Consider the following 24,372-nt stretch of genomic DNA (forward strand, 5'->3'; position numbering starts at 1 on the left):
AAACTGCCAAAGGGAGTAGGCTCTGGGGGTTATGGTAGCTTCTTTGTGTGTCAAATGACAGCCCTTCATGGTGGTTTTGTTACTGAAGTTGGTGTGGACATGCATCTAATAAGTCACCATGGGTATGATGGCTAACAGGATCTTTTGACTTTCTCACTGCAGATGCCTTGCTTTTCTCAGGATGTGGTCCTTCCTTAGGAGTAAATACATATATGACTTATTAATTGAGCTTGTTGGTGAGTTAAATAGTTTCCATAGGATATGACTTCAATAGTCTCATCCTGGGTAGCTTAATTGCCTGACTAAAGAGTGAGACCATTAGAAGCAACCCATGAATCAATGTATAGGTATACTCATTCATTGAGAAGAATGCTTTATCATCAAAAGCACCACTTGAAGTTCCACCCATTGTGCAGAGCAGCCAATGCCACAGGTTGTACAATTATTATAACAGATGGCTTAGTATTCCACTGAAATTGCTCACCCATCAGTGAAATGGGCTTCCTTGTATGGTACCTAGACTCAAAATTGAGACCCCCCATTGAGCCAGTAGCTCAGGCAAAGCAGGCAGTGCTTTGCTCAGTACCTATTAGGTGGGCAGCTACCTATTCTTGAAGTTAGCCTGAACTCCAATTGAATATAAGATTTTCATTTCAGTTTCTTGTCTTCTTACACTTTGTCAATTATTAAGCTATTCACTCTCAGTTCCACACCATCCTTCTTTCTATACACTAAAGCTAGGGTGGGACTCTGCACACCACATTTCTCTTTTGTCGGTGCTGCCCCTTAGGTCCTGCTGTTAAGAGGACCGCACAAGTGTCCAACCTTTTTGGCATCTCTGGGACACACTGGAAGAGTTGTCTTGGGCCACACATTAAATACACAAACACTAGTGAAAACTGTTTAGAAAAAAAGGTTTTAAGTAAATTTACAATTTTGTGTTGGGCTGCATTCATAGCCATCCTGGGCCACATGTGGCCCATGGGCTGCAGGTTGGATGCCCCTGCAGGGAGACTGGAAGACCATGGGTCTTCACTTTGGCAGGAAAGGTTCAGTAGCAGTAGCTGAATCCAATTTCCAGATCCCCAACCCCCTACCCTTTTCTCAGAAACAGGATAATCAAGACTCCTCAGAAAAATCAGTATCAGCCAGTTGCTGACACCCCTTCCTTAGGGGTCTGCCTGTGGGTTACCAAGGTACCAGTACTGACTTAAGATGGCCCTTTCCTAGGGGTCTGGGTTTTAATTCTGGGCCACTCTTTTGAGCTGTTAGGTTCTCATCATCCCAAAATAATCTCATTCATCCAGGCCACAGGATGGTGAATGTGTCCTGCAGATCCCACTGTTACTTCAATGTTTCTAATTTGCATTTTCAGTCCTTCAATGGCAGTTTAACCAATCTCTGAATTAAATTATCAGTCAAAATCACTAGTGTGATTTCTGTGTTCCTGACTGGACCATAAGTGATACACATATCTGAAAGAATTTGGTTTAGGGACAACCCATTGCAGGATGGAATTTAGATTTCAGAGTTACACTTTTTCCTTCAGTGAGACAATCTGTCCAACCAGGGCCAGCAATTGTCATGCAAAAGGCATGTATCATTCAGAAGTGGAGAGATGACCCACTCCCAATATTGGTAGAATCTTATCGCCAGAGGTATTATATGTAGGACTGGGATCAGAATGAGTTGGAGGGTGGGCAGGTATTGTTTTACTGCTGCCTGTATTGCTTCTGTGGCTTATTTCAGGGCTCCCCAATCAAATTTGGCTACCAGTCTGGTGCCTTAGTAAAGACTCTTTTGTGTAGTTAATGTCTGCAAGACCAACCGTCTTTCCTTATTAGGCTGTGGAGTATCTCTTTGGGCTGCTGCTCATATAGCCCAAGACAAGCACTCAAGTGGCTTGCCCCTGGTGTCTCTCCTCATTCAAGGCTCTGCCACATATGGACAGCTGTACTTAGAGAGCATGAATTACGGTGAGAGTACTTTCCTCTGGGAGTGCTGCTATCAAAATATAATCAATATAATAGAATGGCTTTCCCAACTCATTACTGATATATTACAGTTATTAAATATTGCTTGGAAAGTCCAAAATGCCTGAGGCAGGACAGTCAAGGTGACCTTAATGCTCTTTCAGGTGAAAATAAACTACCTTTTTTCCCCTAGAGAAATCTAGAAAGGAAAACAAGAGTAACATAATGTGAGCCACACATAGAATTTTAAATTTCCTAGTAGCCACTATTTAAAAAAAACAAAAACAAAACAAAAAAAAAAACATAAGAGATAGGTGCTTTTAGTTCCATGGTGACCACTATTAAAAACACAATAATCTGTAATCAGGGGTCAAAGACACTGGATTTACTCACTGACTAAACCTACCATTTGCTCCTGGTGGTGGAATAAGCCTTGCATTGGTCTGTGATAGTTTCAAACCCACAATCCTGGAAGGCTGGGAAATATGAGGCTCTGCATTCACCAGGAAGGATGGCAATGCCTGCACCCACCCATCAGGTGAGTGTAATGTGTGAGGCTGACAAAACCCTGCATGGCTGTACCAACTATGCAGTGTGTCAAAGGGACCATGAGCAGTCTCATCAAAGGGGCCAATGACATCCACAGTAATTGTGTCAAGTCTCTTGGCTGTAAGTAAAATCATTTCCAAATGCTTCCAAGAAAGTTAACTTACTGTGAACTTCACAGGTCCAAGAACATTTCTTCAGGCTCCAGTATCTGGTAGGTCCAGCTATGCTGAATCCACCCTGCACTCATGTTCCAGGCTACATGGATTAGGACAGAAAGTCAGCAATCCACTGGAAGTGGGCAGAAAACTTGGCCCAAGGCCAAGTTTGCTTTTGAATGAACTCTGGGTCTTCTAGCAGTCAGACTGGAAAATCATACTCCTGGGTGGTGCAGAGGCCTGTGGGGATGGGTAGTGTCTGAGAGTCTTGCTTCAGCAGCATTAAGATGTGGTTAACTACCTAGCTTCCTCCTCTGGACCCTTCTCCAAAGGACACAGAAAGCTTTGGAGATTTGCTGCTCAGGCAGTAGGGAAAAATAATAGCCTACATCTCCAAAGGGAATCTTCCTCCATCCAGGACCTCCTTGCTTTGGCTCTCCATAGTTGTCTCCTTCATGCTCACTCTAAACAATCAGTCATTTTTTGGTTCTCTTTCTGCAACCTCCTTGGAGTGACTTAGGTTGCTTATCAGCCCACCAGACTCTGATTTTCTCATCTCTCTCCTTACCTAGCAATCCCTTTGCTCAAGACCCAGAGTCCATACCATGCTTGCTGCCTGAGGGAGACTCAGAAGGAAGTTTGAGTTGTGCCCTTTTCCTGCCTTTTTATTTCTAATGAGACGTAGGAAACCTTACAGGGCCTATTCTGTCACTCTTGGGTGGGGCCTACATCAGCTCAAAAGTATTATCCTATCCCTTACTCCATGGCAGGAGTAAAGTTAGGGATGTCTTCATGGAAGACAGCATCTCTGAATTAAGTTCATCTGGTCATGAGTTATCCCTGATGCCTGGGATTTTCATCCAAGGGTGATATAATGCCAGAGTGCCTCAAAGCAACTGTGACCACAGTAGGGATATTTCAGTTTTCATTCAGTGTCTCAGGCAAGTCTCTTCTTTTTGGGCATGTGAACCTGACTTCGAGAAGCACCCAACCCAGGAACAGGACAGGCACGTTTACCCTCTCCCCATTGGTCAGACTAGCCAATTTATTCAGCAAGAGGGAATCTGGCAGTAAACCCCAAATGCTGGCCGTCCAGTGCCCCTTATCTCATGGGTAGCTTCATTATGTAAGCAGTCCAAGCCTCAATGGACTCCTGTGACCACTGTTGTGAGACCAATTCCTTGTTAGTACATTGAAGCTCCTCAGGCTGTATGTTCCTCACCTCCTACCCAACCCCCTTGATGGTACACTGCATGACAGATTTCAAATCTAAGAGGTTAGGTTGCAATGGCACTTGGGACCAAAGGCTGTTTTCTCCTACTTTCTTCTTCCTTAGGGTTCACATGTCTCGCTGACTTGTAAGGGGGTACCAAGGAATAAAACTCTATCTGCCTTACATGGAGAACATTCCAGGGCCTTTGTGGCACGTAACATGGCCATAAATAAGCACTGCAATAACATGTTCACTAGTGATTTCAGCTCAGTTAGGTTTTCCACCACCAGCCCTAGGAGGGATGTTGTCCGTTTATGCTTAGTTGATCCCTTTTGTAGCTTCCAAAAGGCCAGAGCTGGAATAAGTGGAGTTTGCCTGTTGGGCACCAACTATGAACCAGTGGGTAAAGGTAAAGAATACACCACCATGTAAAAAGGGGAAGATTTTAATGAGGGAAAAAGACAAGCAAGGAGAGTCAGAAAGAACAGACCCATTCACTCATGCAGAGACATGCAAAGGCCGGGGCACTGCTGGCTGCCCCTTGGGGCTAACCTAAAAAATCTGAATCTGTATCTCCACAGCACAACCCTGACAACAGTCTTGCACCCAGTTCAAATCATGACTTAAATACCATCTGTAAGGGGAGCTGTCTGGGAATAGACTGCCAGCACCTGTGACTTTGGGGGAAGCTAAATTTGGGCCCAGTCATTCCTGCCAGCTGGTTACCCAGCAACCTGACAGAGGTCCCAGTTGTTGGGCAATCCTGTCTGTCCTTCTACACATCAAGTGCAAATCCAAATCCACTTCAAATCCTTCAAAGGCTTCCAAAAGTAGCTCCAATGTGGCACCATAGGCCCTCCTTGACAGTATATCTAGTTCCGCTCTCTCACTCCCTGCTTCAAATTCTATGTCTGATAAAGGAAAGAATAAACAAATGGGATCTCATCAAAATAAAAAGCTTCTGCACAGCTAAAGAAAACAGCAGTAAAATGAAAAGAGAACCAACTGCATGGGAAAACCTATTTGCCAATGATACCTCAGACAAGAGTGTGATCTCGATCTCCATAATATATAAAGAACTCACATGACTCCACTCTAAGACAAGCAACCCAATTAAAAAATGGGTCAAGGACTTGAACAGACACTTCTCCAAGGAGGACACAGAGAGGATCCAGAGACATATGAAAAGATGCTCAGTATCGCAAGCCATCAGAGAGATGCAAATTAAAACCACAATGATACCACTTCACACTGGTCAGAATGGCCATCATGAACAAAGCAACAAACAAGTGTTGGAGAAGTTGTGGAGAAAAGCCAGTCCTTAGTGCACTGTTGGTGGGATTGCAGACTGGTGCAACCACTATGGAAAACAGTATGGAATTTCCTCAGAAAACTCAAAATGGATCTGCCTTTTGACCCAGCAATTCCACTGCTAGGATTATATCCTAAGAACCCTGAAACACCAATCCAAAAGAACCTATGCACCCCAATGCTCATAGCAGCACAATTTACAATAGCTAAGTCGTGGAAGCAACCTAGGTGCCCATCAGTAAATGAATGGGTCAAAAAACTATGGTACATGTACACAATGAAATTCTATGCAGAAAGAAAGAAGGAGCTCCTACCCTGTTCAACAGCATGGATGAAACTGGAGAGCATTATGCTAAGTGAAATAAGCCAGGTGGTGAAAGACAAATACCATATGATCTCACCTTTAACTGGGATCTAATAAACAAAATGAACAAGCAAGCAAAGAATAGCCAAAGATATTGAAATTGAGAACAGGCTGACAGTGATCAGAGGGTAGAGGGGAGGGGATAATGGGGGAAAAGGGTAAAGGGTTTACAGGAGCAATTATAAAGGACATATGGACAATAACAAGGGGGAGTGGAAACGGGGGAGGGAGGCAGGGAGGACGGGTGGTAGGGAGGGGTTGGGGAAAAGGCAGAAAACTGTACTTGAACAAGTTAAAAAAAGAGAAGAAAAAATGAAAATCAAGCATGTTAACAACTCATGTTTTTTAAAAAATGTCATATAATTTACCAAATCCAGAAATAGTTTTCTTTCATTAAAAAATTAATGCTACTTATTATCAAAAAAATTCTATATCTGAGTCACCCTTAACTCACAATTACACTTTCTCATGCCTAAATCAATGTCCCTAGCACTTTTTCTCCTGGCTAACTCTTCCAATCTGTCCTCCCTCATCGGTAAGATTCCACTTCACCTGAAAAGCCCTTGACTGACTCAACAGCAACCCTGATTTCACTGCTTCTCCTATAGGCTCCCACCTCAACCTGAGCATCTTAGCACTTACTACACCATATACTGGAACTTCCCATTGACTAATCTATCTCACTCAACACTGAGCTTTCAGAAGGCCTTAAAACAGAATGCTTGTATCTCTAAAAAGCTTGTGAAATGTCTGCTATGTAGTCAATATTGAATAGTTAAAGAGAAAACGAAATCAGGTGGGTGGTTCATTAACACTTACTCTCTCTAGTTTTTTCCATATAAAATATGAATACCTTTTTAATGCATACACAACTTTATATTTCAGATACCTCAGCAACATCTTTTTAACCCATGAAGAGATTGAGTCCTAGAGAGGTGAAATGACTTATCCAGTTACCACAAAACTTTTCTATGCTCTGGTCAAGACTGAAATAACACAGGAATTCTTCGTTTTTCCTCTTTTAGCATTAGCCATTCAAGTTCTGTATGACACTGAATAATGATAATAGATCCTAATTCCCAGGATTCCATGCAACCATCTTCTGTTGATACTTAATCTTCCTTACAATTTTCAACCAAACCCTGTACTTGCAAAGACCTTTTAAAATGCCTCTCCCACCAACAAAAAAACCTCTTAGCATAAAAAGAGACCTTTCCTGTTTCATCATGGAAAGTTCTGAGAAAGAAATGGAAAACCAAATATCCCCAAATAAAAATTTAAAATAGTCCTAAATAAACACAGAGGAAAAGATGTTCAAGATTTTAATGCTGGTACCCCTTAAGCCTTCTAAAAATCAAGTCTACGATCTGGTAATAGCTATTTCAGAATAACTGGTTATCAGAGGGATCAGAGGGTTATGAGAAAAAAGGTGCTGTTTATGGTCATGGAGAAAACTGGCTCAACAGAAATCAAATAAGTATATTGACTCTAAAAGGGTGCTAAGCTCCTAGCTACCAGGAACCCTAAAATCATTATCAGATGAGAGAAATGGCTCTGAGTGAGCCCAATTGAGTCTCAAGCCCACTGCTGCCAATAGGCTGTTGTTCAAGTGCAGCACTGAAAACTACTGTGAAACCAAGAAAACCCAAACAAGTTACTTAAGGATAGCTTCTACTTACCACTTCTAACAGACTGTGCTCAGCTCTTTTGGCTCTGGAAGAGCCCAGAACTAAGCAAAACAGGTAGCAAAGAACCAGAAACGTACCACAATGAAAAACTAGACAAGCAGAAAACACAAATTTATCTGTAAAAACAAAACAAAAAACATCAATTTAGAGGAGACTATCCTGCATTATTGGATTATTTTGGACTCTTAACACCTTGAAATGACCAGAACAGCCAATTCAGGCACATTCTATCTCAATCTTGTCATTTATTTTAATACTAAGATATTGACATCAAAGGTTTTTTTTTTTTTACTTACATAGACACATTTAATATTTTCTAAATGGCAGGGTATGTTTATGTGTATACAGACTAAAGTATGTATTCAATATGGTTTAGCAGCATTCTATGTAATTAATGTGTTGAAATCTTATAACTGGGAATGTGGACAATTGTATTTTCAAACATCAATATTTTTGCTTTTTAAGGACCCATAAAGGATTGTTTTCGAGGCATATATGCTTTGCATGGAGAGTAACTCCATTCTCCCATCCCCACATATCATTATTTTTTTTCAATATACAGTACTTAGAAATTTAAGACCAGGAGCAAATATCTGTCAGACTAATTTTTGCTTTTTCAGAGGTGCAACTTTTTAATAAAACTTTACATCTAGATAAACAATCTTCAGATTTTTGAAACTTTAATAAGACTTTAAAAACATCATGACTTTGAACTGAAAAAAACATACACATATAGCACAAATATCGTAATATGAATCAACTTCAAATCCATTTGAAAACATGTGAATCAAATTACAGTTTTAGAAGTTAATAATTCACATTTAAGCAAGTTAGCGCCTTGCTGAATTCAGCCTTTGTAAAAAAGAGACTTAGTGCATATTGTAATGGCACAATGTGCTTCTGTACCATTTTGTTGATTTTCTCACCTTATTAAACAAGATTAAACAAGATCAATTTCTTGGAAGTTGGTTGATAATGGCTAACTTTCTATGATGTGAAATTTCCAATGGGAACAGTTACACTTTATAACAGAACACTTTCTATAGATTTATTTTCCTACCTTAAAATTTTAAAAGCAATCATTTGTAAGGATTGCATCCACATCAATTTAGCAGAGGAAGATCAAACTTTATTGAAACTGCTTGCATACAAAATATATTGCACTATAACCAAACAAATGTCAACATAAAATCCAATCTGTTGTCGCTAATATGTACAGAGAATATTGCCCAAGAGCAGTTACATTACAAGGTCATTCTACCTTGGTTAATTATCTACAGTGTTTTAAACCAAACAGCTTACAGATGATGTGTGCAAGGTACCAATTTCTGTTTTCAAATACTATACATTCCCAGAATAAATAACTAGAAATCAACATTAATGTTTGGCAATACTTTTTAAAGACTTTTTTAATATTCTTGAAATCATGTGCAGTTTGTTTTCATTTTTATATGCTTATTTGTATGCAAGGAAAAGTAACTAAAATGAAAATTCAAAGAAACAAACTCACAAAATACATCAGAGGCAGAACTTCGGTTTGTATACGGCTCTGTACAGATTCAGTGGTACCCCAACTTGGAGTTATTTTTTAAGAAAAATATAACATCTTACAGTGAAGATCCTTCACATATTATTCCTCAGTAAATTTCACCCATTGAAAAAAAAAAGACTAAAAACAAAACGGAACCCAACATGTCAAAAAACAAAAGGAAACTTTCAAAAGTTGTTTGTTAACCAATGTTAGTCTGCTTTCCAATTCTGCTCATACATTAGGCTTAATATTTCAAAGTTTACAAAACATTTAACCTGTTTCCAATATTTCTTAAAGTATCTGTACGTCACAGAGTAATTGTGCACACATGGAAATGACCCTCCTATCTCCACAAAATAAGCTTGAAATTAAAGTATGAAAAACTTCACAAAATGGGGGGTGGGGCAAAATAAAATAGGCTCTAAGTTAAAACTGGTCATCAGGCCAAAGAGCAGGCATATCCTACTAACATTCAACCAAAAAATTTGTTCTTAGCTGAAAACATTCTAGCCTCTCTCAAATGAAAAGATAATTATGTCTTCTGTCTATAAAGACAAAATTACACATCCCTCTCAGTAACACTATTTGTCAACTTCAGTGCAACAAAACATAAAGAAACAAGTCCTATTCTTTACACTGCTTAACCTGATGTTTATGCAAATAACAAAATATGGAAAGCATGCATTCTTCTATAAAGTACTAATATTTGACAGGGTTTGCAACATCTTTAACATTTAGTGTTTCCAACTTATCTTCCCTGAACTCTGCATCCAAATATAATATTCCTACCTGCCAAGATATAAAAAAGGCACAGATCATACAACTTTTTTTTTGCTAATGAAATGACAAATGTCACATCACACACATCTTACAGTCCACTAAAATACTGAAAAAGTGGACCAAAACATAAACTGACACAGGACATGAAATGACACAGTATTTCATGGACTTCCATATGAGACTGAAAAAATAAGTCTAATAAGATTAACATAAGTGCTATTTATTCAGAAAACCTGAACTGTATCAGTAGCTATCACCCTATGCAGGAAAATAATCTCAATTAACAAAGGATATCACTTCTCAGCTGTTTAAAAAGTAAACCAAACAAACTAAAATCCTGTCCTGAAGTGCTAAGTATACTTAAAAGCAGTGTTTCAAAATTTCACTTTTTTTTTTTTTTTTTTGGTGCAAATCTGAAATTTGCTGCATATGGCCAATACCAAAAAAAAAAATTCTAAAGCAGAATTTGTGTTCATTTCATGCCCTGTGCCATCTTGCCTACTATTTGTCTTTGGCCTAACAAAGTTTTCTATATGGAATAAGAATTATGGAAACAGTATAGGAAATGTAACTTCAGAATTATGCAGTTTAGGGTACTCCATTCACAAGTGGTTGCTGACCATCCACGCTGTCTGGCTTTTCCTTCTTCTGGTTACGATCTTTACCCGTGCGCAGCCGATTACCTTCACTGGAGGTATTCTGTAATGTTTTAGTGTGGATACTCCTTTCATTATTGCAGTCAACTCTGATCTAAAACAAGTTATAGTTGTTATATACACAGACCATATCCTATTGTAATCTGTAATTGGCCTGACAAGAAATTAAAGCCTGAAGTTCAAATTCAACATGTTAAAAAAGAAAATGAGGGGGGGGGCAGGTAAGAATAGAAGAAGTGCAAGAAATTAGGTCAGGTAGGATCTTTATTTGGTTTATGATTTTAAAACGCTCTTCTTCTTTAACTGGAACACACTGGTCATCTCACTGCATCCAAAGTTAGATAAAAACTCACAATCCTACCGTGTCTTCTTCTAAGCAGAAAACAGTGAGAAACAAATAGTTAAAATGAATTACTATTACTGATTACAAAATATACATGGCTATAATACTCAAGTTCAAAAGAATGGGTTATTCTTCAAAGACTATGAAATGCAAGAGAAAAAGAGACAAATTAATGCCTTCCTATTCTGGCTTTACCAGGATAATAACTCAACTAACTCATTAACTAGCCTTTAGTTTACAACTTCATATCATGGGTATGATTAAGTTTCTCCAAACTGAGGGTTCCCATTGTCTTTGATAGAAAAATATGAGCACTAGTTTCTAGCAGCTTATATTTCAGTAAGGCAAGTCAGATGATCATATAACTTGAACCCTGTCTGAAGAATAAGAATTGTATATTGTATAGGAAAATCTGAAGATACTAATATGTAGAGGGACTGGAATCCCAGGAAGAGTGTAAAGACAAATGTTATTGAAAGAATAACATTTTGACCTGGCTGGTGTGCCTCAGTGTATTGAATGCCAGCCTGTAAAGCAAAGGGTGGCCAGTTTGATTCCCAGTCAGGGCACGTGCCTGGGTTGTGGGCCAGGGCCCCAGTAGGGGTTGTTTGAGAAGCAATCATGCACTGATGTTTCTCTCCCTCTCTTTCTCCCTCCTTTCACCGCTCTCTAAAAATAAATAAATAAAATCTTTAAAAAAAATAAAAAATAGCATTCTAAGATTTATACAAAATTTTAAATGCCAACACTAAACACTTAAAACACTGCTAACAGAATTCTAGATGCTGTACAAAAGGAAGATAATATTGACCAATGAACCTAATGACAAATATCAATCTGCTTCAAGTACATATGTTTCATATATCACAAAATGGTTCACTGTAATTTCAAAGCATGTTTAAGTGATGGGTCTGGGTGTGTGTTTTAAATGTTTTGTGTCAAGGGTTCAGTGCTTTGATTTAGATCTGTTCTCATACTTACATAGAAAACACCACCTTTCTTTCAATACACCATTTGAATTATAAATACGCATCCTTTTAAGCAATGTGATCACAAAGTCTAGTTCATTGAACATGTCTGTTTAAGTAGGGAATTACAAAACTGGTACATATAAATGCCTTACATCTTCATAAACCACATAAAAGTATATTATTCTATCCATGTTTTTATTTAGGTCTAAGGTCTTTTCTATGTTGGCCCTGAAGAACCCATCAACAGGTAACAATACTGACAACTGCTATGAATTCTAAAGAACATTCTGTCACAAAGGTTCTGCTCTTAACAACTCATTTCTCACTTATTTTGTGTATCGGTCCCAAACCAATCCACAGTCAAGATGGACCCCTAACTAGTTGGGTTAAGAATTAAGAGTCAAGGAAGTAAAAGAGAAAGTGGGTTCTTGGAATCAGCAGGACTTGAATATCACTGCACCATATGGTAACTCTGTCACTTTGGGCAAAGGACTGAATCTTTCTAAACTTCAGTTTACTTACCTGTAAAAGAGAATAGTAAAATGACTTACCTTAGGGGCTGCTGTAAGATGAAATTAGATACAACACACACAAAACAGCAAAGGTGTGTGGACATGCTCAGTGGTAGTTTTAAAATTATTTAACAATGGGATCAGCACAGGTGATGAACAATTGTAATGGGAGTTTCAGAATAGAGGCTGGCTATAAACAAGCAGCTGACTGATTCAGCAGGTTCTGGCGGAGTATCATGAGCCTGCCTATCATAATTATTACCCTTGAAAAAGACACCTTTTCATTACTTTCCACTTAAAGAGGATACCTTATTCCTGCTACTCAGGGGAGAAAGGACCCACAGGGCTTACTCAAGTCTCACTTTCAGTATATGCTGGGCTGTTCTTTTCTTGGGGGAATTGTAGGGACCACCAATGTGGTATCAAAGTCACAACGTGGCTGTCAAAGTCTTCACAAATCCTTGGACTGTATATTCCCTAGAGAAATCTTTGTATACTTGCACAAAAGACTAAGATTGATTGCACAACTGTAATACTGAAAGGAAATTATTTCATATATATCAAATTTACATTCTTTAAATATGTTTTAAAAGAGTAAAATAAACTCATATATTTTAAAGTACTGTAATTGAAACAATTCAGATGAAAAGAGGCACACAGGTTTACCTGGAGGGATCCATCTGCTGTTCTTCCTTTTGCCTCTCTTGGATTACGTGGACGATTATCTGTTCGGGAGTGATCGTCATTTCCTATACAGACATTTTAAAAAGGTTCAACAATTACTAATTCTAACATGCTTATTGGAAGCTGTTTATTCCTATATTCCCAATTAACTTAGAGCAATCATTAAATCTTAAAATATAACCAGCAACCTAGTGATTCCAGTTACATAACAGTTAATATTGTAGCATTCTACCAAAAAAAAAACCCAAAATATTTTGAAGTCATTACAATTCTGCATCAACTGTCACAGGTCAATCTGAGCTAATAATCAGATGTCATGTTTGTTATGTTTAGAACCCACAAAGAAGCTGAACTTACCAGTGTTTATTCATATATTATACATAAACCATAAATAAGGCTAATAATATTCTGTTAATAACTGGATGAATAAAGGCTGTTCCTTTCCTATGGTAATCAGTACAAGAGAAATGAGGTCTTGGTAATATGTCATTTAATCACTGAGATTTTTCACATAACTTCAAGCAGTTTTCACAATTCACCTCTAATTTACCAACAAATGAAAACCTCTGTACCTTTGAAGCCACCTCCACGTCCTCTTCCTCCCTGTCCTCTTCCGCCACCACCACGTCGTCGTCCGTCTCCTCTGCGCAGAAAGTTCTCCCTCTCTTCCTCTGTTGGAGCTAATGACCAATCACTGAGTTCGTCTCTGTGGTCAGATTCTGTTTCAGAAGCATTTGATGCTTCAGAATTAGTTCCTATCGAGAGTTAAAAGTTATATACCATTGTCTGACTTAAAACAAAAAGTTAGGTTAATAGAAGCTTCCAGAGACGTTTTGGGGGGATCCAATACTCTTCCCAATTTATAAGCCCTCCAAAGAGTATTATCACCTTCTGTTTTATAAAACAAACTATCTTAAATTCAAAATAAAGGGTTTTAGAATATTTGAGGCAATTTTGGTAAACATTTTTTGTCCTATTTAAAAAAGTAAAAGGTTTTTTTAGCCATCTAAGTTCAAACCTGAGTATGTCACATCATTAAACAGCTGTGCTCCTTTAACCATCTGTACTCTCTGGAGGAAAAGTTGTCTACAACAGTTAAATGTAATACCTTGATAAACAAAAACTCTATAAAGAGAGTTCCTTTTAGTAAGGTTTGGCTAAGGAACAGAGGGGCATATACACATTTTGGTCACTTCTGAGAGGGTGGCAAAGAAGACTATCATGGCAACTGCCTTAAGGAAGGGTCTCCTTGTGGGAACAGAGAATAGATGTAGCTGAATGGGGACATGCTTGTCTGATGTTTGGTCTACAACCTTCCCTCCAATTCCCACTGGAATAATTTATTATTAACAAAATAATTATTTTAGTAAGCACATTATGCCTGAGGGGGTGGGTTAAAGACCTAAGGAACGGGAGTGGAAGAAAAGAGCCCCATAGTGAGGTGGGACTTCAATAGCAAAAAGAACAGACTTTTGAAAGAGAGGGGTTAGGGGTTAGGTTCAAGGTTGGCCTTAGGAGTAGGTATGTCTCTCCCCCACTCCACAATATAAACTCTACTACCTCTCTTTTCCTCTGTTGGAGCTAATGACCAATTATAGCTTCACCATTATAGCTTCAATTCCTGTGGATCTTGAAGGCTTTCCATCTTAAAGAGTTCCTTTTTGAAATGCAAATATGTATGAGATGGATTATACCTTATACCATCATCAGCAAGTTACATAGTAGATATACAGTTGAGCAAGAAAGACAGTAGGCACTGGCAGGTGGGGACAGTGTTCAGGGAAAGGTAGTAGGAGATAAGAAAGAAGCACTGACAGAAGAGCTGGGAAGGCTGGGAAGAGAAACTTTGCCGACTTCTTGATTGTGCCTAGGGCTGACTTTGGCCATGCCATACAAAATCACCTTATGAGCCATAGGATGCAGACCCCTGATTTACACAGTCCTTCCAGCCACTATGACCAGCACATGCCTGACAAAAAAATGAGCCACAGTACACAAATGTAAAAAGTTTTGGATATATAGTAATAAAATCAGGAAAGTCCTTAGGAAAGTGGTCAACACACAAGGACTTAAGCAGATTTATCCCCAGAGGGTGGACAGAACTCACACCTGCCCTGTAAACTCTATGTGTTATTATCAGATTTTCACTCTATGTCTCTTCCAACACAATTTGACCCACTGTGAATCGGAAACCATGTAATGAGAAATCGTTATAATAGGGTTCTAATGAACAGTAGAGATTAGCAGCTATTAAGTCTAGGAACGGATAAAGTTACTGAGTAAAATGCTTAGTTTGTACCTGAAGTATATCCAGGACCGCGTCTGCCGTGCCCCCTATTTCTGTAAGGTCTACTACCTCGACCCATTCCTTGACCATCATCAGTCACATAGCCTTTTTCCTTATCTGTACGATTTGGTGGTGGTCTAGAACTAGCTCCAATCTGTCGCAACTGCTCATCAATTTGTAATCTCTCCAAACGCAACTGGTCTACTTCCTATTTAAAATATACAAGATAAAAGTAAAAATAATTTGACATTTTACTTAATCATACCTTTCTCCTTTTTATCAGATAAAAAGTATACTGGAAATATTTCAATTTCAGTTCTAAATTTATAGTAAACATTGTTACACAGAATTATCAGGAAATTGAATGATCTCCTTAAAAAGAAAATTACTATAAATAACAGATTACTGATATCCAGAATTAGAGATATAACAAAAATACTCAGCATTAACACAATTTAAAGTTGTTTGATTTGTCACTACTATCCAATAGAATCTGATAAAGCACAGATATGCTAGATTTTGGACTTCTTAATGATAGGACATTGACTAAAACAACTCTACAATGTATGAATACAGAAAACAGACATTTAAGGTTTAACCAGCTAACCCTAAAAATATCACACACTGTAAATTATCTGAATTTTTTAAAAACAGATTTGCCAGTTAACATCTTAATTTACAAAGCATTGAGTTTGGGTCATCTTCTGTTTTCAAAGAACATACACTACACAATAGGTCTTTGATGTGATTATACAATTAAAGAACAGTTATTTTCAATGAACTGGAAATGCTCATATTCCTCTTATAGGGGAGAAAACTATTTAATAGCTGATGAAAAAAGTTAGGCCTTACATCATGCATTGCAAACCTCAAAGAGTACAACTCTGATAGAACAAGAATGACAAATAGTATAAATGTAGTTCATCAAAATATACCCCTGGGGTATACAGACAGATTCTTACACACAGTGCTTCCAATATGTTGGGTTCTTTCAAATCTATATAAAGTCTCAATTATCACCCTTGTCCTTCTTATCTACCTATAAACATCTAATTTATGGATTACAGGGAGCTAGATCCATAACTATAGTAGTAATGGGTGTCTCAGTCAAGCAGAAGCCATCAGAGAGACTGTCTACCTGAACAGTTGCTAGAGAAGCCCCTGAAAAGGTAACCTACTAAAATCTTACTTGTGGCAGTTTCTACAAAAGAAAGTGCAGGTAAGGATTTGGGTGTATATAATCTGAGCTCTGAACTAGAATTAGTTTTAAAAAGGACTTGAATAAAGAACAGACTGAAGCCAAGTGAGTGGCTTACTCCAAAATTAGTTATAGCTCATGGAATGGGTATATCTTGCGAAACAGAATGATAATCCAGGTTTTCTCACTGGGGCAAAGCAGTCACCTTTTGGTGAAAGATGCCAGGCCCAATCAAGTGACGATCTGGTGATAGAAAGAATGGCAACAGGGAAGCTGCTGATAACCAAAAAAAGATATTGAAGATATTGTGAGTAATAAATCAAAAGATCTAAGAAAGAAGATTAGTCAAAAGCATGAGGGCTTGATACAAGGCAATGCTAACTCTCCAGGTCTTCATAATTAATTTAAGCTAAGAATACGAAGACACATACAATAGATTACACATAAACATGTTTCAAAACAAAAACAAACACATCAACAGAGTAACCTACCCATGCAAGCCCTGCTGGATAAAACTTTCCAACTTTCAAATATTAACTGACCACTATAAGAATGAATGACATGCCTAAATATTACAATTTTCTTCCTTTTTTGCATACAGGTAGAAATTGTTTAATTTTATTTAAGAAATCAGTAATGAATTCTTAGGATAGCATTATAAATAAAATAGAGTTGGGCTACTTTAAAAATATTATTTAGCACCAGTTATAATTTTGATACACATGGACAGAAAGAAGAAATTACAAAAGTGACACAGATAAGACTCCATTTCATTGACTTATAGAACATTTTGGCCAAAAGAAATTTTAAAAAGCATCTAGTCTAGGAGAGTGACTTGCCTTAAGTCACACAGCTAGGTCATGGCAGAAGAGACTCTAGAAGCAAATGGCTGGACTGCCAATCCAATGCTCTTTCCATTTACAACTTATAGCCCCCTGGTTGCTGCTTTCATTTTTGTAATCTAGAGGAGGCATAAATGCTACAAATACTAACTAAAATGAGAACTTACAAGAAGACACAAATCGTTTCTATCTTGTATAATAGAGTATAGAGAAAAATATGAAGGGTACACATTTAAAAAAAGACTTCATGCAATACTGGGATTTCTTTAATAAACGACATAAAAGAGACAACAAAGGAAAGTGGAAAAGCCACAGAGGCTAGAAAAGATCAACTGAATGAATAAGCTATGTATGTGCAGGATTTACCTAAATCAAATGTAAGGCTTTAACAGAAGAATAATGAAAAATAGGGTAATTTATTGAGAACTGGGATACTGGTCCTTAAATTTATAATGATGAAAATTGACTTGTGTTTACAGAAGGAATATAATAAGCTAAACAAAGTGAGTGTTTTCTCTATTACTTTTTACAGCTCATTCACTGTAAATTAAGAATGAACCTTAACTCCTAAAAGGTTTACCATGAAGTTTTCACATTTTAATGCAAAAAGAATTAAAAATTAAAGGTTTTTCTATTCTCACCTTTAAATAGTTCAGGTGATAATCCAAAAGAATAGTGGCATTAGTGATGCTGTCCTTTGTTCCCACAAAAACAAATGGTACCATACCCTGGAAAATAAATGGCAACAACAACCCTATAAAATTAATAATGGGTTAATCTGAAAAATGCAAATAATAACTAAATATGGTACACAGATGTTTGTTGAAAATATAAATCAATACATGAAAACAAAAGTAGCTAGTATATTTTACACATTTACTGTGAATAAGGACAGATCAATATAACAACCCCCTCAATGCATCAGATTATTACATTTTAAACACTAAAATCAAATGTTGTCAAAATCAGAAATTATGTAATTCAAAATTATATAGGCTTTGATGTGAGATGTATAAACAAAATGAATAATTCATCTAGAATTTTTTATCAAAATCATTTTAAAAAATCATTCATAATTAGATACTAAGATACAAAAGTAAAAAACTAAATCAACTTTGCTAACCAAGTCAACAGAGTACAAACAAAACACAAAAGAAATTAAGATACATTAAAATGTACTGAGTAATTATTCTGTGAGGGAAAAAAACTGTCATACCCATGAGCATAAAATTTAGTATTTCAACACACTTCAACAATGTGCTCTGAAAATTGTAAGAGGCTGAGTCATAAGTAAAGTTTCATTAATATAAGGATAGTTTTTTAAAAAGTACTATATTAAAATTTTATATTTCCAATCCATCAGTACAAATGAGAAAAAAAAAACACTCTTTCTTGTCACAGGTTATAGAGAAGCACAGGTCAGTTGTGCAAACTAATAGCTGGCAATTATGACATTGATAGTTGAGGACATTTCAATATTTTGCTGAAGAAATACACATAGTTACTGATATTCACAAGTGACTAAAAAAAGCATATAATGGCTATGATGTGGGTATAATATTATACTTTTCTAGACAAAGTTTTTAGGAGTTGGAAGCCAAGAAGCTATCTCTTTAGCAAGCATCACTCTTTTAAATAGAGCATTCATTTGATAGATGTGGCTACTGCTGCACTACTGCTGCTTGCCTGCATTCAGTACACAGCATCTTAAATGGATATAGAGCTGGAACAGGATTATTTTTTCCTTCCACATGAACATGATTGTTGATGCAGAACAAAATTGAACAATTAGGAAATATAGCTAGAAGAGTGACTTTATCTGATACGAAAGGCACTACTTCTCACTAGCAATGACCACCTGAGGAATCAGGTGAGACTGAAAACCCATAGGCTTCATAATGAACTCTTTTTTTTGCATCAAATATATATACATATATATATATATATATATATATATGTGTGTATATATATATACACATACATACATACTATAAAAATTATCAGGTCCATGGATCATATCTTCTTCTCAAAAACATTTTTGACTGTTGAGTTTTTCCCCTGTGTCTGTTACAAAACAGTTAACCACACTATTTTCCAAAGTGTCATATAAAATGTTATGCCCTTTCCAAGTGTAGCCAACTGTGGGAGGAGTCGGAAATGGGGATGCAGGGGAAGACTGGCTGGGGGATTTAAACCCAGACGCGGCAGCCATTGGGAGAGAACCATGTGGCTTTGCTAGTGTGTGGACCTCTGCAACTTTAGAAGGGGGGAACAACCACCTGGCTTTAGCAGAGATCCCAGCAACAGAGCTGGTGGTGCCAGGAACCAGGGGAGGCCTACCAACCGAGATGGGTTACTGGAAAGAACCGGGGGCTGCCTGAGCTTCGGACTTTTATTTCTTTTCCTGAGTTTTGGCATCCAACCCTCATATATGCTGGGATACCGTTGGCTGTTCACTGTGTTCCTCAGAAGATTGGAATTTCAGTACAGGACTTCCGGCAAGATGGAGGAATAGGTGGATGCACCGTACCTCCTCGCACAACCAAGAACAGAACAACAATAATTTACAACAATGATTTGCAGTCATAATATCAGAACTGTCAGAGGATTTATCTAAATGGAAGTCGGACAGCCAAGAAGTTGAAGTAGACCCGTACATCCAGACTGGTAGGGGACGACTAGCCGACCGGGCGCGGGGCTGGCGCGGGTCGCAGGCGCACGTGTATTGGGGGACATTTGGCGAAAAATCGGCGCGACAGCAATCCGGGGCGCGGGAGCGCAGCGGTGATCCCTGAGTACGCAAGCAGCAGCTGGGGGAATCAGTGAGGCAGCGATTGTGGACCAGGGCAGAGCTCACAGCCCAGAAGCCCAGGGAAGTGTCTGGCTCCAGGAGTACGGAACGGTTGCCATTGATCCCTCCCGTCCCCGCTCCCGCCCCTGCCCCCACATATAACGTCACAATCTAGCGACTGGGGCGCCCAGCCCCGGTGAACACCTAAGGCTCCGCCCCCTACCATAACAAGAGCGACCAGACCGGAGAAAAAATAAATAAATAAATAAAATAATAGGAGAGACAGGGAAAGACAGAAGACATGTTTCCAGCAGAACAGATCAGTCCCCCAGGACTCATCCTTTTGAGTGACCAAGAAATAGCCAATCTATCAGATGCACAGTTCAAAACACTGGTGATCAGAAAGCTCACGGAACTGGTTGATTTTGGATGCAAATTACATGAAAAAATGCAGATAACCATAAAAGGGATGCAGGAAGATACACGGAGGAGAGCCAATAGTGAAAGGAAGGAATCTGAGTCTCAAAACAACACAGTGGACCAGAAGGAAGATAGAATCAACCAAGCAGGAAAGCATGATGAAATAAGAATTCAAAAAATCGAAGAAAAGCTTAAGACCATCGAGGACACCTTTAAACGTTCCAACATCCGAATTATAGGGGTACCAGAAGGGGAAGACCAACAAGTGGAAAAGTTATTTGAACAAATAATAAAGGAGAACTTCCCCAAACTGGCAAAGGGAACAGTCTTCCAAGAAATCCAAGGAGCACAGAGAACCCCAAAGAAGTTGGACCCAAAAAGAAACACACCAAGGCACATCATAATTACTTTAGCCAAGGTAAAAACGAAGGAGAGAATCCTAGCAGCAGCAAGAGATAAGGGGACAGCCACCTACAAAGGAGTTCCCATCAGACTGTCAGCTGATTTTTCCAAAGAGACCTTACAGGCAAGAAGGGGCTGGAAAGAAATATTCCAAGTCATGAAAGACAAGGACCTACATCCCAGATTGCTCTATCCAGCAAAGCTCTCATTTAGAATGGAAGAGAAGATAAAGTGCTTTTCAGATAAGGTCAAATTAAAGGAGTTCATCATCACTAAGCCCTTACTTTATGAAATGCTAAAGGGACTTATCTAAGAAAAGAAGATAAAGAAAAGACACGTATAGTAAAAGGACAGCAAACTCACAATTATTAACAACCACACCTAAAGCAAAACCAAAAGAAACTAAGCAAACAACTAGAATAGGAACAGAACCACAGAAATGGAGGGCACATGGGGGGCTAGCAGTAGGGGTGGGAGGAGGAGAGAGGGGGAAAAGGTACAGAGAATAAGTAGCATAGAATGCAGGTTGAAAATAGATAGGGGGAGGGCAAGAATAGTATGGGAAATGTAGAAGCTAAAGAACTCATAAGTATGACACATGGACTAAAGGGGGGGAACGTGGGTGGGAGAGGGGGTACAGGGTGGAGGGGAGTGAAGGGGGAAATGGGACAACTGTAATAGCATAATCAATAAAATATATTTAAAAAAAAAAGAATTTCAAATGAAAAAAAAAAAATGTTATGCCCTTCCCTCTGGATCATATACAACCAAAATAAGATTTGAAACCCCATGTTGTAGATTTAGTTTGACTGATTGTGGAACAAATAATTTTAAAACATTTTCTTTTAACATGTCCAAACTGCTGGTGTACCCATGTACCACTCTAAATTAAGCATATTGCTAATAGATCAGAATAGTATATTAAAATGAAAAAAAAGGTGAGAGTAGAATGGTGGCCTTCTATACTGACACCAAGAAAAAGAGATTCCCTGTTCTGGGATGAGAACTGACATGACCAGCAGACAGAGATATCCAATTCACCTGAGGTTATATTTCTCTTAATATAATGGCATTTTTGCTTTGAATCTCTTGTAAGTCATAACATTTTTCCCATAAATAGTTCTCATAAGCCATATACAGGTCCCCTCGCTGCACTCAAGGAACCCACAAGTGTGGCTGAGGTGCTACAACAGGGTCAGCACATTCATTGGAGCATGGAAGGGAGAAAGGCTCTTGTCAGTCAAGCGGGAGGTGACCTGGGGCAAGTACCCATGAAAAACTGTATAAGGAGTAAGGTCAAAACAAGGTGGCAGGAAGAAGAGTGCTCTAGATGGAGAAAACATATACATCTGTCTAAAAGCAACGGATAGTATAATTGTTCAGAGACCTCCAAGTACTTCAGTATGGCTCAAGCCTCTCTAGAGTGCAAGGGGAGGAGCTATAAGAGATGATACTGGACAGGTGACCATGAAAGAAAGGCCTTATAAGCAACAGGAAGAAATCTGAGCTTTCTCCAGAGGGGCAATAAATCCACATATCCACAAACACTCCTCCACCAGCCTCCAACCTGGGTGATTGTTTGTAGTCTTTCTTAATAAGGGGGATAAACATTAAAATATAAAATTAAAACGTATTTTTCAAGGAATGTTTTCCTACTTGCCAAGCCTTGAGTTCAGGTTTCTAGGATTCCCCCGCTACAATTGATGAAACCACTAACACCTAAAGCAGTATAAGGAATGCAAGTGATGTCATTAACTATAAGAAATGATCTGTACACAGAAGTCTGAACGCAGGACTTTCACTGTAGGACTTCCAAACTGATTTCTAAACAGATTAGTTCAAATATTGAAAACCAGTTTGTAAAATATGGTTTTTAGTAGTAACAAATGCATCTAACAGATGGTACACTTTGAGCTATTACAACCTGCAAAATTTTGAGATAAGGCATGAAAAAATTAAAGTACACCCTCAAAAGAAAAATGTGACCATTAAAAGCAACCCCATATTTTATGTTTAACAGCAAAAGTTTTGTCACTGTGAACAAACTGAAAAGTAGGTATCAATTTTGGTTTATAGTATCTCATAAGCCAGCAATCAGATTTGAAAAAAAAAAAACAACAACAATACGGGTAGTCTATTAGCCTAACCAGAGAAAATTTATAGAACACCAATTTTAATACCTGAGTAAAAGAAATTACTTTTAGTGTAATTCAAAGCGACAAATATTTCTTACCCTCTGAACTTTTGTACTGTTAGGTTGAGAAAAATGAGTGCTGTTTTCCTTTATATCTATATGTTTTTTTTCTTCTGAGGGAGTAGATCCAACCCTTGAGTTACTGGAAGGTAGGGAATTTGGTGGCATAATTTCCTTCGTAAAACACAAGAAAAAAAGAACCAATTTTTAAGACTTTATTTAGCTCTATTACAGTATCAATGATCATATTTAAGAATATAAATTATTATAAACAGCTTTGGTAAACAAAATAGAATGGAAAATTCATGCAGTAAAAAGTAAAAACCCCAAAACATTTCATTCCAACCAAAAGAACCTTTCACAAAAGAAAAGAAGGTTAGACAATATGTGAAAATTATGACAATTTGGGTGGATTTTAAACACTGTACTACTACTGTACAGAAGAGCATGCCCTCACCTCCCCCATCCCACACAATACTTAAATATACACATAAACTAAGAAAGCCAAAGGATAAAAGCCAGAAAACCTAAGCAGTATCCCAATTTTGTCTCAGTCAGTAACATTAAGTGACATTTGAAAAGTGCTTTACACTATTTTTTTTACAATTACAATAACTTTAAAGACTGAGAAATAAGATTTAAAGGGGTTAAAGTGACTAATATAAAGTCACAGCATTAGAGAATAGACAGAGGCCATTATCTACAACTATATCATTAACTGGCATGCCTCATAATCAGAATTTTTACATCCACATTATGTGCATATCACAGAGGCCTCTAAATTAATGTCAAATAAAACAATAAAAAACTTTTCTCAGGCAAACCAGAAATACATGCACTAGAACATACCTCTTCTTGTGGAATATTTTTCTCATTTTCGGCCTCAATTCTCACCCTCACAACTCCTGACTTGTCCACAATCTCCTGAATCAGTTTTCCATTTTTTCCTATTACTTTGCCTAAGTTAAGAAATGAATAATTCATGTTTGGTTTTAAGAATACCTATCTTAAACCAGTAAGCACACCCCACTGTAAACTATCATGTTATTTTATATAAAACTGTAAGACCAGTCTTCGAATGAAAAGAAACAGTTAAATTGGCTTTCCATTTTATCAGGTCATTGTTGCTTACACTTCTTTGTTTAGGTATTGGAGTTGATTAATACTCATGAACTGACTGGATAATTTTGAATTTTTAAGGAGGTTCAAAGACAAGCTCTTCTCTTGCACAAAAGGGTACACTTTAAGCTTGCTAGTACACTGGTGTGTATCATTCTTTTATTCAAAATTCTATTTAAAATTAAGAAAATTATAGATAGTAAATATGCATCTGCATATTTATTTGACAATTTCAATTCTATCTGTACCTGATTTAAATCTGTTTCTTTGCTCATGGTAAATATGAAAAAGCTCAAAATCTGTTTAAGATTAAGCGTTATTTAACAACATCTGATAAAGCTCCAAGATGTCAGGCACACAATTCTTTCCCTCATTTTATAAAATTCAGT

General features: G+C 37.7%; 1 protein-coding gene across 5 annotated transcripts in view; it reads right to left on the bottom strand.

Moving 5' to 3' along the window:
• Nucleotides 1-7,858: 7,858 nt before the first annotated feature.
• FMR1 (FMRP translational regulator 1) overlaps nt 7,859-24,372 on the bottom strand; it is a 65,957-nt gene continuing 49,443 nt past the window's right edge. For 3 of the 5 annotated variants that reach the window (XM_028523264.2, XM_028523263.2, XM_036016739.1), the window contains 7 exons: nt 23,714-23,823; nt 22,904-23,038; nt 17,699-17,785; nt 15,030-15,225; nt 13,303-13,485; nt 12,713-12,795; nt 7,859-10,314 (listed from right to left, as the gene is read on the bottom strand). In XM_028523264.2, coding sequence (XP_028379065.1) covers nt 10,153-10,314; nt 12,713-12,795; nt 13,303-13,485; nt 15,030-15,225; nt 17,699-17,785; nt 22,904-23,038; nt 23,714-23,823 — 956 coding nt within the window. In that variant the 3' untranslated portion in view covers nt 7,859-10,152. The remainder of the gene's footprint in view (nt 10,315-12,712; nt 12,796-13,302; nt 13,486-15,029; nt 15,226-17,698; nt 17,786-22,903; nt 23,039-23,713; nt 23,824-24,372) is intronic. The other 2 variants (XM_028523265.2, XM_036016740.1) reach the window with 2 other exon arrangements.

Source organism: Phyllostomus discolor, chromosome X (genome assembly GCF_004126475.2).
Source record: "Phyllostomus discolor isolate MPI-MPIP mPhyDis1 chromosome X, mPhyDis1.pri.v3, whole genome shotgun sequence".
Taxonomy (NCBI): domain Eukaryota; kingdom Metazoa; phylum Chordata; class Mammalia; order Chiroptera; family Phyllostomidae; genus Phyllostomus; species Phyllostomus discolor.